General features: G+C 39.6%; 2 protein-coding genes across 6 annotated transcripts in view; one reads left to right on the top strand and one right to left on the bottom strand.

The window, feature by feature from the left end:
* LOC143298352 (uncharacterized) overlaps positions 1 to 1,219 on the bottom strand; it is a 40,572-nt gene extending 39,353 nt beyond the window's left edge. For all 5 annotated transcript variants that reach the window (XM_076611235.1, XM_076611238.1, XM_076611234.1 and 2 more), the window contains exon 1: positions 1,129 to 1,219. In XM_076611235.1, coding sequence (XP_076467350.1) covers positions 1,129 to 1,209 — 81 coding nt within the window. In that variant the 5' untranslated portion in view covers positions 1,210 to 1,219. The remainder of the gene's footprint in view (positions 1 to 1,128) is intronic.
* Positions 1,220 to 1,494: 275 nt separating this feature from the next.
* On the top strand, positions 1,495 to 12,646 carry LOC143297758 (importin subunit alpha-5-like). Its single transcript, XM_076610221.1, has 11 exons — positions 1,495 to 1,566; positions 2,587 to 2,670; positions 3,404 to 3,541; positions 4,732 to 4,907; positions 5,429 to 5,601; positions 6,726 to 6,808; positions 7,282 to 7,492; positions 7,762 to 8,048; positions 8,482 to 8,664; positions 9,004 to 9,153; positions 10,691 to 12,646. Exons 2-11 carry the CDS (start codon positions 2,608 to 2,610, stop codon positions 10,787 to 10,789), a joined length of 1,563 nt encoding a protein of 520 aa, XP_076466336.1. The 5' UTR covers positions 1,495 to 1,566; positions 2,587 to 2,607; the 3' UTR covers positions 10,790 to 12,646.
* Positions 12,647 to 13,127: the final 481 nt, after the last annotated feature.

Below are 13,127 nucleotides of genomic sequence, written 5' to 3'. Positions count from 1 at the left end.
AGAAAGACAGAGAAAATGTTTGTGTGTGTGTTAGAGACAGAGAGAGAGGCACACACACACACACACACACACACACACACACACACACACACAGGGAGAGAATGTGTGTGTGAGAGAGAGAGACAGAGGCACAGAGAGAACGAACGAACGAACGAACGAAATTGTTTTAATGAACTTTGGCCATGGACCACAATTCAAAACCAGGGGACTGGGGGTGGGCATGGGAAGGGGTATTATAACACTTGAATAGATGACACAATATCATAATATTCATGGACTTGACATTAATTCTACTTAATTAGGTCTGAGTATATGATTTCTCCTTTTGATCGCATGGAAAATAAATTTGATCAATATTTTCAGAAGTTTTGAATGACTGGCAACTTCCCATGGAGAGATGACAATTTCTGTAAGAATAATTAAAACAACCAGAACAGTGGATATAACTGCACTACTGAAACAATGATGTGATATTTCCAAGAGTGTGAGAGAGAGAGAGAGACAGAGAGAGTGTATGTGTGTGCATGTGTGTGCGTTCATGTGTGCGTGCATGTGTGTGTGTGTGTGTGTGTGTGTGTGTGTGTGTGTGCAGTGCCTGCATGTGTGACAATGCACAACTTTTTTTATTTACATGCACTTGTATGTATCCTAATTTCTACTGTATATGTGTTTGTGTATGATTTTCGATTTATGTTCGTACCTTGATATGTACTATCCCCCCCATATTCCTTGTGACCCCGGTACACTTGGTAATAAAGACATATTCTATTCTATTCTATATCACCCCTTCAACCTTTCTGACACTGACAGCTCGGCAAAGACATGCTGAGACTGTACAATAAAGATATCAATGATTTTGCTTAAATGATCCACGAAATAAACATGAGAGAACCAGCCAACCAACAAACTAACGGGTCAAATGCACAACTGTTCGGAATTCGAATCGGCAAGCACACACATGTTTCCTGTGTCTGCTGCTATTAGTCACAAGTTTCCATCATCATGGGACAAAAAAACTAGAGATGGACGGATGTCAATTGCCATCAGTACTTCAATGAGTTCTGTATACTTTACAGATTTTCAGAATTATATGTATAGCGAGTGTCGATAACTGTCATGAAGACTTACGCGAAGTTTTCCGAGAGTTCCATTTGCTTCAAGCGTTTGGGCAACCAGGTCCCGAAGTTCGGTGTCTTCGTCGGCAGACATGTTGAACGTCCATAAACAATGACATTTGCGCATGCGCGGAAAAGGAACGTGCGGATAAAACTTCTGATTTGAATGGTTTTTACATACAATACCTGTATTTACATACTGGTGGAACATTCTGTGCATAACAGGAATCATCTACAAAAAACAAAACAAACTAACTGTGATGTGAAATTTATAATGTTTGTTGTTTGAAGCCATGGAAATGACCAATGAAATTCATTGCCTAAGAAATTGACCAATCGAAAAAGGCTTCATGCAGAAATGTGACGTTGACGCGGCACGCTTGAGTCTCACTTTGTGAACGAGGGCTTGACAGACGCTGCACAGTTGGTCCATACACATCTGAAAGAGTTGGTAAGTTTACAAGTTAAAGAAGTATAATTTGCTTTCAAGATGACTTTAAGCACGTATTTGTCATTGCATAAGCTTATTTTCTCATGTCAACCCAATAACAAGCGCGTAGTTTGCTTTTTCACTCTTGGTTTAAAAAGACTCGACCCACCCTCCGCTGACCTTTTGAGTTTGACCAGCGAACATTGGCACAATCTCAGCGATTGCTTATGTTTGTGATTAGAGTTTTTATTTTTGACTTGAAATGATCTCCGTGCGCAAATCAGTTTCAGCTACACTTTTCTCAAATTTTTTTTATTCACAATTCCAGGCATGGGAAAACCTGCGTCATTTTTTCTTCCACCCCCCCCCCCTCCGCCCCCCACCTCCCCTCTGCAAGATTTGAAAAAGACAAGTAGGTTACGAAGAAACACCTAATACCAAATTTGGTTTGTGCCGACTATAGGCTAGATATCAAACATGGATTCATGTAGATATTGCCGACCCTCTGTAATTTTGAACTTGTGCCATTGCAGATGATTGGGATGAGTAGGCATAACTTAACTGGTAGAACTTTCTGAGGCGACCAAAGTTCCTTGAAGAGTTGAAAGGAAACAATAGAACTCGGGGTAATATTGCACTGTTGGTGGCACTCCATATGGTTGTATCAATGGAAGCTATTGACTGAAGGGAGGACAGCATATTTGCTGCTTTTGTCTACATCAGCCTTTGGCATTGCTCGAGATATTGAGTAACATTTAGATGGCCATGGAACTCTCCAGCAGTCTATTCACTGTAAAGTTTAACGATTGACGTAGTATTATTGCATACTTTTTATATGTTGGAAACAATTAGACTTCAAATTGTAATTACAACTGAATAAAGGAACCTAGAGTTGTGTTCAATTTCCAGAAATTCTCTATACAGTCTGTTGTAATTTGTATTTCATTTTTAGCTGTCATTCTTTTCTTTTTCTTTTTTTGAGTAGATCATCTGGTGCTATTTCATCACTAATAATGTTTTTGTTTTGTTTAAACATTGTAGATATCTACAGAGTCCTACAAAATGCCTCTTCAGGAAATTGGTGACCGCATCAAGAACTACAAAAATAAAGGCAGAGATGTAGAGGTAAGTAAAAACTGCAGTATCTTGTTGTATTGAGATATATAATTACATGTTTTTAAAAAGATGCAAGAAACCTGTTTATATATTTATTCAAAAAAAATCAAATATTCATGTGTAAATGAAAGAACTTTGGATGCTAATTCAACTTGGCAAATGTTGCCGTCAAATCAAAATCTGACTGAAGTCTGCCATAATTATGTTTAAACTCATTGTCACTGTAGCCCATGTCTTACGAATGATCAGATAGCCAAAGTGACAAATTTAACATGATCCAGTAAATGAGTAATGGATGGGAAATATATTGACTAGATAATAACTGTACATTTTTCAGCTCTTTCCTCATTGCACAAAGCACTGTGCAGTCCACACACATGCATACCAAACACACTCAGTACTCAACTCAAATCATGCACAATAAACATGTGCATGCGCATAAAAATTTGTACGTACAATACATACATGCATCCATACATACAAAATTATATACATACATATTTTGAACGCACACACAATACAGCGTGACAAACGTACCTACACAATCAACTTTCATGTATGAGAGAGGGTCAGAGGAAATGCTTGAGGTTAGATTTAAAGGAAGGCAGATTGAGGACTTTAATACTATATATAGGCATGTGCCTACATACAGCAATATACATCAATGTAAAGAAAAGACTGAAGTAATTCCAGTTTCAGTTGATCGCAATCTGTAGTTTGAATTGTTGAATGCTTGTTTCAGGAAATGCGCAGGAGGAGGAATGAAACCTCTGTGGAGCTGAGAAAAGCCAAAAAGGAAGAAAACCTGCTGAAACGGCGAAATGTTGTCCTGTCTGATGAGGAAGATTTGGCAACCAGTCCTGTGCACAATGCCAGCAAGGTAATGTGAATCATTGTCCCTGAAACCAACACACTATACTGTGACTGCAAACCCTTCAGATAGAGTAGTCATACAGGTGTCGGGCTGGCACATAGTGTAAAATGTGATTAAGTCTGCACTTTGTCTACACTTTTATTATAAGCATGTTTTCTTGTGCATTAATTTTTACCACAAGGAATCTATCAATTATACAGTTATTCCTGTTCATACCCTCTTGCCTTAAAGAGAATGTTTATGAATGAAATATGACTATAAATTTGATAAGTGGAGATTGATAACTAGAGCTCGCTTCTCTTTTGTTGCATCTTGAAACCGAACGGTGAAAATGAAGTTATTTTGAAAACTGATTTTAATGAGTGGACAGTCTGTGTGTGCAGTTTTGTATTTCTCTAAGATATATTGTACATCATATATATTATATGTGGGCAAATTATTGACTGCCTTGATTGATAACTTATTTACACTGAGACTCTAGAATGAGGTGGAATGAAGCCTTTTTCTTGAGCTTAGCCCACAGTTTTGCAATTGCACACAGGCATGTTTAGGTCATAATGCGGAAACTGGTTTGCAAATCAGTAAGGACACCTGATCACATAAATTTGTTCAGTAAAACTAAAAGTTTGCTTTTGTTGAATTTGAAGGCGTTAAACTTCTGTCAGAGTAATCTATTATGATTTACACAACTTCTAAACTGCAATCTTGATGCCTGTTAACATGAAGATGTTGGAGGGATTTGTGGCCTTCGTAAAAAAAGAAAAGAAAAAAAAGACAGCTTTTGAAGAAGCCACAACTGTTCCATCTTTCTCATTGGAAGACCTTTTAGCATGGTCATAAGTTTTGTAATTCAGCTTTCATAGTTTCAAGCAGTAGGAATACCACAAAACTTGTCTGGGTCAACCAGAAGAATGACTGGTCATGCTAGAGTGCCTTGATTAGTGGACAGATCTACATGTCATCACAGCCAGTTGGAAGGAAAAAATATTTTCATACCATTGCATTTATTTTGTTGAATCATTTTCATAGCATGTTTTACTTAAGCTTTTTGAAGCATATCTTATTGTTTGAGGCTCGGAAAGTGTGTTTTTTTTCTGGAATGCTACCATAAGAATAGAACACTTTGAAAATAAAGTGTATCAGCTAAAAAGGTGAAAGATACAGATCATAAGACAAAGTACATGTCTTTTGTGCAGGCTGCCACATTACAAGAGATTATCGCAGGGATTCAAGGGGAGGACACGGACAAGCAGTTTGAGGCCACGCAGGCGTGTCGCAAAATGCTGTCCCGAGAGCGCAACCCTCCCATTGGTGATGTGATTAAAGCGGGTGTGGTTCCTCGCCTGGTCACCTTTCTGCAAAATAGTCAGCTGTAGGTATCGGTGTACAAATCACTCGTCACACTAATGCAGAAATGTGTTTAAGCAAGTCATTTTATTTTTATAGTAAATAGTATGTGGACTGGTCAGCTTTCAACACTACTTGATCAGGTTAATGTAAATGTGTTAGTGGTGTACAAACTCATGCTGATAATATGTAGTCTTGACGGATGATAATTTTTCTCTGTTCCAACACTGATTTGGGTGATGTGTTCATAGAGCGAAAGCAGCATATTATATTAATGTGCTGTTTACTGGAGTTCTGGCACAATTTGATCCGAATGGTCAGTTTTTTTATGGTTATTTTCCAGTTGGGTGTAGTTGCAGGTTTTACACCTCAACGTCGTTTTTTTCTTGTCATTGAATAACATAAAACCCTATTGTAACCTTGCAATTTCATATAGTTTGGTTATTTGATATGGAATATACATGAATGTAAGGTATGTTAAAGTATTGTCAGCAGATACAGAAGGAGAATAGAACATCAGGTGGTAGTATTGCTTTTTGTTATCAGATCTGAACTTCAGTTTGAGGCAGCCTGGGCCTTGACCAACATCGCCTCTGGTACCAGTGAGCAGACCAAGGTGGTGGTGAATGCTGGTGCTGTGCCCCACTTCATACGTCTCCTCAGTTCTTCTGATCTCACTGTTAGTGAGCAGGCTGTCTGGGCTCTTGGAAATATTGCAGGTAGGATTAGCAACACTTAAAAACTGGCTTTAATCCTTAATTGTAAATTGTCATTGCATCCACATGCTCCAGAGTGGGTTATGTGCATGTCAGTGATGTTTGATGCTTTTACTGGATGAATTTAATTGATTTCTAGATCATGTCAAGACTAAAGAGAATGTATACATCAGTTTGAGTAAACTGATCATTAGAATATCAAAGACTGTAAGGATCAACCTTTGCAATAGTTGTCTTGGATGTCTTTGTCAAAATTGTCAAAAGAACATTTTACAGTTTTTACATTTTTGTGAATTTTAAATTTTTATTCTAGTTTGTACCCACCACATGGCCCTTGGGGTTGGCCCCCAGCTGCAAACTTTTCAGTATTTGAAAAATCATTCACTCCCACCCATGAAAGTTTTTGTGGAAAGTATAGTCTAGACTTAAATTCTGACAGTGTCAATAATACTAGTAAGGAAATGAATTGGGGGTTGGCAGTGCTGAACATATTTTGATGCTGGTGACAAAAACAGCAGTTACTGAAGTGATTAGTCACCTTGATTGATGGCTCAGAGGACAGGTTCAAAACTCATCAGAGCCATGTAATACAAGATGTATACTTAGATTAGAAGACAGCAGTCACACAGTTATCATCCATTTCACAAATGTCTTTGGAAGTGATCATCACCATAAATTTTTATGTGGCCCAGTTGATGCCAAATTCTATTATGAAAGGGGGTTAAAATTCAGTCTTGATGAGTAACCCCATCCCAAATATTGAAATATGAGTGGGAGTAACTGAACTTAACAAATCTAATGGCGCCATCCTAATGCAAGTATATAGTCTCATGGTGACCTAACATTGTTGCAGTAAACTGCCAGAACTGGAGATGTGACAGAAGCCCAGGTGTGAATGAACAGCAGTAGAAGTTACTGATACAGAATAAAATCACAACTCAAACTGGACCTTTTAGAGCTTAACCATTGTCATGTTTATGTTTATGTTGGACTAGACTGTGGACTGAAAGTGTAGGTTGGTGACACTTTCCAATAAGATGAATAAAGATGTATTGTCTGCAGAGTATTTATGTACTGCAGTATTAAAGTTACGTTCATTATATTACCTAATTTTTCCTTTCTTTCAGGTGATGGCACAGTTTTAAGAGATTTTGTGACCAAGAGTGGCATTCTTGAGCCTTTGCTGAAACTTGCAACTTCAAGTGTTCCGGTAAGTTGTCTTGAAATTTGTCTTTTGACCATTCTGTTGGCAGTTAAAACTGGCAGGCGCACATGCACTACTTACAGCATGAAGCAGAACCTGACCTGGACTGCCCACCACGAGCTTCCACACACGCACCCACTCGTCCACACGTGTACTTGTTAAATCACTTGATGACCTCATCTCCCCACCCCACCTCACCCTTAAGGTTTTATTTGATGAACCATCTGTAAACTGATGCAATGAAAACATGCATTATCAGTCTCATTGTGTAAACTGATTCTGTCAGACAGCTCTACCATTTCATGTAACTTGATTTGAGTTTGAATTTAGTATAATGAATTGGTCATTCATGTCACAATGCCATCATGAAAAAGCTTGCAGGAAATATTTTGTCATGATTCAGCTTTAACAGTAAACAGTATCCCTTGAATGTGGGTCTGTAAACCTGTTCCTGTATCCTATGATGTGCACCTGTGCAGGCCGGCTTCATGCGCAACATTACCTGGACCATCTCCAACCTGTGCCGCAACAAGGACCCTCCCCCCAAGTTTGAGGTGGTCAGTCAGTGCCTGCCAGCCCTGCGTCTCTTGCTGCAGCACTCTGACAGAGAGGTGCTGGCTGATTCCTGCTGGGCTCTCTCCTATCTCACTGATGGAACAAATGAACAGATTCAAGCTGTCATTGATTCAGGTTTGGAAAGTTCCCTTTTTTGTCTTTTTTTAATTAATCAAAGTGTTGCTGGAGTGGGGTTGTGGAAAGAATATTACACTAAACTGTGTCAAAAAGATGTCATTGATGTCTGTCAATAAGCTATTTGTGGTCTGTCCACAAGCTATGTGTCACTGATGTCTGCACAAGGTGTGTGCTGTGTCCAGGTGTGAATGGCCTGTTGACAGGTGTGGTGTCTGCACAAGGTGTGTGCTGTGATGTTGCAAGAAGCCAGGTGTGACTGTTGACAGGTGTGGTGTCCCGCCTGGTGGAGTTGCTGGGCAGCAATGAGCCGTCAGTGCTGACCCCTGCCCTGCGTAGCGTGGGCAACATAGTGACTGGCAATGACATGCAGACCCAGGCTGTGGTGGACTGTGGAGCACTGCGGGCTTTCCCGTACCTGCTGCAACACCCAAAGTGCAGTCTGCAGAAAGAGGCTGCCTGGGCCCTGTCCAATATCACTGCTGGCAACAGGTCACAGATCCAGGCTGTCATTGACGCCGGATTAATCCCTCACCTCATCAGCCTCATGCACAGGGTAGGCACCTCTTCTCCCTTTCTTTCCATCTTGGTCTCCATAAACAGTTTGAGAAAAGATAGTTTTTTATTTTTGTTTCCATATGACCAGTCATGGACATTGCCTGTTCTTTTGCTGCCACTTCTACATTGTTAAATGCAGTGATAATTTCTCAGTATTCTAGCAAATTAAAATTTGTCAAGATTATTACATCAGATTTTTATCCTGCCAATGCTAATGTTTGAACGTGAATGAATTTTGTTGTAGAAAGGCAGCAAGTTGTGAAAATGACTGTGCTCAGAGGTTGGTCTCTGACCTAGGATAGGCACTATATAAGTATCCATATCATGATTGGTTGGAAGATTTAGCAACTGGACACAAGGAGGGAAATAATGTGATGGACAAATGATAGCTGGGGCAAGGTGGTGGCCAAAGTGAAGTGGTTTTGTTTCAGGGTGACTTCAAGAGTCAGAAGGAGAGTGTGTGGGCCATCACCAACCTGACGTCTGGCGGCAGTGTTGAGCAAGTGGGCTACGCTCTGGAACAGGACTGCCTGCCCCCTCTCTGTGCTCTGCTGTCAGCCAAAGACACCAAGATCATTCTGGTCATCCTTGATGCCATCTCCAACATCTGTAATGTAAGTAACCAACTAGGCAGTATGACTAAAAAGCTTTCAGAATGTAAACATGAGACCAGAAATTCCTACAATGTTAAGGAAAGAAAATGCATTTAACCTCATCCTGGTCATGAGGACAGTTTCCTTTGTTGAGGAACCTCTCCATGCTAAAAAGAATGGTGTTCAAAACCTTTTCCAGTTTGGGGAACTGGCTAGTCAATTTCCTTGCTGCTCCATATGGTGCATTACTGATACACTGCAATGTCCTGAATTCCCTGATCACCTTCCTGACTTTTGAGGCCCACCCCCTCAAGTTTGGGATGCAAAGACGTGTGAGTGAGAGGTAACTGATGTGTGCAGATGGCCAAGGGAATGACTCAGCTGGACAGCCTGTGTCAACATCTGGAGGAGCTGGGAGCTGTGGACAAAATTGAGCAACTGCAGGAGCATGAAAACCAGAATGTCTACAAGGCAGCACAGGGGCTGATTGATAACTACTTTGGTGCTGAGGTAGGTCACTTTACCATTGACATCTTCTTGAGCTGTTTACCTACCTCCCTTTGTCCTTGAAACTGCCATGTGATCTTCACTCTTGTTGGGGTGAAGTTGTGATGGCCACCCTCTCCCTACACCCATGGTCCTTAAAGATTGGACAAGGCACAGTAACTGCCAGTATATTGTTCAGTAAAATATTTAATCCTGTTCATCAGCTTAGTTTGTGGAAATCAGCAATACAACCCAATTTTGTGGGCCTTAAACATAATTACATTAAAGAAAAAGGTGTCATGGACAGTGGTGAACAATTCAGGTTATTTTGAAATGTAGTGCAAGCTGAATTGTTCCAGCCCAGGACATGAATTACATGGGAGTGTTTCTGAGTTAACACGAACTTATATCGGGTATAAACCCAGTAATGTAGCATGAGCAAGTGCCATCAGGACAATGCTACAGACAGAACTTTTCATTTGAAATCCAGAGCTCAAAACTTTTATCCCATGTTCGATCCACCTTTTAAATTTAGTGCCAGATGTGTGTGTGAGTATAACTTGGTAAAGTGTATGACAGTTTGCACATTATTTTATTCTCTCAAAAAAAATTTAATAGTATCAAGCAGATTTAATGTGCAATATGATACATGCAATTTTAACGTTGGCATCTTTCAACATGTTTACAATGATTAATTACATTTGTAATGAATAATATGCAATACTTTTTACATGAATGTCCTTTATTATTGCTTCTTTTAAAGTCATCTGTCCTGTTTAATGTTTTCGTGTTGAGTACTTGTTTCACCACCGGTGATGTAATTTCTCATGAGATCTGATGCAGTTTGATCCATGATTTTAGCTGTATGACTTTCAGCAGCCTTGGTCCACACAGCCCCTTGCGTTTCCCTACAGACTACCCATTTCTTAGGGTTAGGAAAAAAAAAATCACAAAAAATACAAAACATAAAGTAACTGAATGAAACTCACTGTGCTTGACCTGACCCCTCTCGTGTCATGTGAACGCCCACCCCACTCCCTCTTCACTGCTCTCAGAAGCTGAGTCACTATCTGTAACTTCTTGCCGGTAGCTTTCTTCACTGCAGATACTTTATTCTGTGTCATATGTTGAAACCTTCACTTCAGCAGCAGTAAAAGCCGCTGTCATGATCTAGTTTGCTCCAAAAAATTCCACTTGTATTACCTGTGAAGCCATTTTTGATACTTGTACAGATTAGCTTGTCATGGGTGCTGAACTCATTAGCGATTGTGTTACAGAATCTCGTGAAGAAAATTTCCATTCGACCCTTGACATGTTCGCAGTGCCCGATGTAGCTGCGATTATGTTACACCATGATGAAAATGTGAAAAATTGTCGAAACCTATGGCGTTTCATTGTCCGGAACACTACCTTACATCAGGAACACTATAGTGTTCCATCGTCCGGAGCGAGTTAAGCTGTGATTTATATCTATTTAAAAGACTGCTTGCAATAAAAGAGAAAGAAATGACATTTTGGGAAAGGTTATCAGTCCTGTACATTTGTTTTGCTGTGTGTTCAGGATGAAGATGGTGCCATCGCTGCCCCTGAAGTGGGTGAAGACAACACATTCCAATTCAGTGAGCAGCAGTGTGTTCCCTCAGAGGGCTTCAACTTCTGAATGGAGTGCAGCCTGCACTATCGCACCATCACAACAAGGAACATTTGTCTTGGCATTCCCCCATGTCCATGCATCAAGGACTGGAATGAGGGGCCTGTCAAGAAGCTATCTGTGATTGGACTGTTAGCTCAGGTGGCTCACAGTGTACAGTGAAAGTATGCCATAATGGGGTGTGCAGTGCAGCCTGAGGCAGAAAGCAGCACTCTTTCATGGATGATATTTACAGGGATCTTTGGATATGCTCACCATTTTGATGCTATGACATTAATGTGCGTTTTTTGTCCTTGTGTTTCAGTTTTCATTTTCTTTCTCGTCTCTCACTTTTGTCAATGTCTTGTAGAGTGGAGAGGACTAGAGGGATTTTAAGATACGGAATTGGGGGACTTACGAATTGCATGTCATGTGTGTTTTTCTCAATTGTCCATATGTCTTTACACTAATATAGAGTTAATCTTGCTCACTTGTTGCATTTTGGATGTATTTTTTGCCTTGTGTCTATTGCCATCCTATATGTGTTTATGACAGTTAGCAATAAACGGGTTAAGCAGCTGAAATGTGTGGAATGGACAATTCATTGAAGTTCTGATGATCATACCAAAAATAACGCCCACTTCATCCCCAGATCCACTGACATTGAGCATATATCTCTCACTTTACAGCATAGGGTTGCTAGAAAATAATGGTTGTTCGTCTGCCTTGTTTTCTTTCAATCATGAGAAAAATGTGCTACTATGACTATTGTTGATGGTGACATCAATGAAGACAACGATGGTGGTGATACTAGATCGATTGTTTTAAAAAATGTGTGTTTCTTTTTGTCTGTTTGGTTTGCTTGTTTTCCTCCTTGTTAACTTCCCACACTTATCACATGTTGCGGGTGAGCGCACCCGACACTGTAGATGAGCTTGTCAAGGGAACAACCATGCTTTCTTTCAATCCCATGCTTCATTGTGAGAGAATGCATAGAAGCACCCCCCTCGCTTTCAATGTGAAAGTGATTATCACATTTGTGGGAAAGCATGGGCTACCATCACTAGAATATTTCCTTCATCTGATTTAAAGATGATAAAATAAACTTTCAAGTTCTTATGTGACTGAAAAATCTTGAAATTGACACAAAAATTAATAAGTATCTCAATATTTTAATTGTCAGAATAATAGCCTTGACGGATATAAATTTGATTAAAAAGTTACTTAACCCATTTAAAAAAGGCATTCCTTGCCTATAAGCTTTCAGCTGACTGCACAAAGTGCTTCCCCAGTCCCAAGCCATCCACTGTCAGCAGCCATCTGTTCTACTTTTTCTTTCATGTTTGATTCAATGAACACAAGACAACTTAGTTTGTGTTTATATAGTCGAAACCACTAATAACGAAGTTGGATGTAACGAATGCCAGATGTAACAAAGCAAGGTTGGTCTCATCAAAATCCATCTTTAAATGATGAAAAATAAGTTGGAAGTAACAAAGCCACTTAACAAAATGGTTTTGGGTCTCCAGCATACAGTCACACCGGATGCAACAAAGCTTACTTTTGTGTACGGAAACCATTTCTCTGGAATAGTTGGATTGCTGCAATGTTTGCTTCATATGATCATTGGCTTTTCAAGAGAGATCGAGTGTCTGCATAGGCACATGAAATGTAGAGCTTTCTATGAGTTGCTCTAAATAGAAGCCACACATATAAATGTTTGATTTGCTGCATAACCCTAAAGTTTTTTTCATTTTCTTACACAGCTTCAGACACTAGGTAGTTCACAATTTTTTTCAGTGTATGTTGTTGTCACCTCTGCTTCGTAAGCAATAAAATCGTCCTGTAAAGCAATCGTCCTGTAAAGCAAGTGCCAATGACTGTAGACAGGGTGGGGTGAAGGGGAAGGGTGTCAAGCCTTGATTTCATAGGCCATTTCGTCATGGCGTCTGCATGTTGCAAAGGCCTGTTGCAAAAGCGAATTTGAAATTAAAGACATTGAGAGAAAAGTAAAAAGAATTGTCATTTTATTTTCAAACGTTATTCACATACTATTTTTGGTTATTGTGGTTTCTTGTTAAGCTGTGACAAGCGCAAAAAATTGCTCCAGTATGACAGACTTAAAATCGAGTTATTTCTATACCAGTGCATACTTCAATGACCTAACAGTGAAACAGTAAACAAACGTTGCAGAAAATGAAATCCCCGCCCACCCCTTCAAATTGTGGCACTGTGCGATTTCTTCTGACAATCTTTTCTTTTGAAGTCTTCAGAATAAAACACTTATCTAATGGTTTCTAAGCCTCCAGATTGCAATATAGGTGTATATGTAATCTGTTTACATTCATTTAGACATATTTTTGAAATA

The sequence above is a fragment of the Babylonia areolata genome, chromosome 23, assembly GCF_041734735.1.
Source record: "Babylonia areolata isolate BAREFJ2019XMU chromosome 23, ASM4173473v1, whole genome shotgun sequence".
NCBI lineage: Eukaryota > Metazoa > Mollusca > Gastropoda > Neogastropoda > Buccinidae > Babylonia > Babylonia areolata.
The sequence above is the reverse complement of the archived record's forward strand: the minus strand, read 5'-3'. Positions and strand labels throughout refer to the sequence as shown.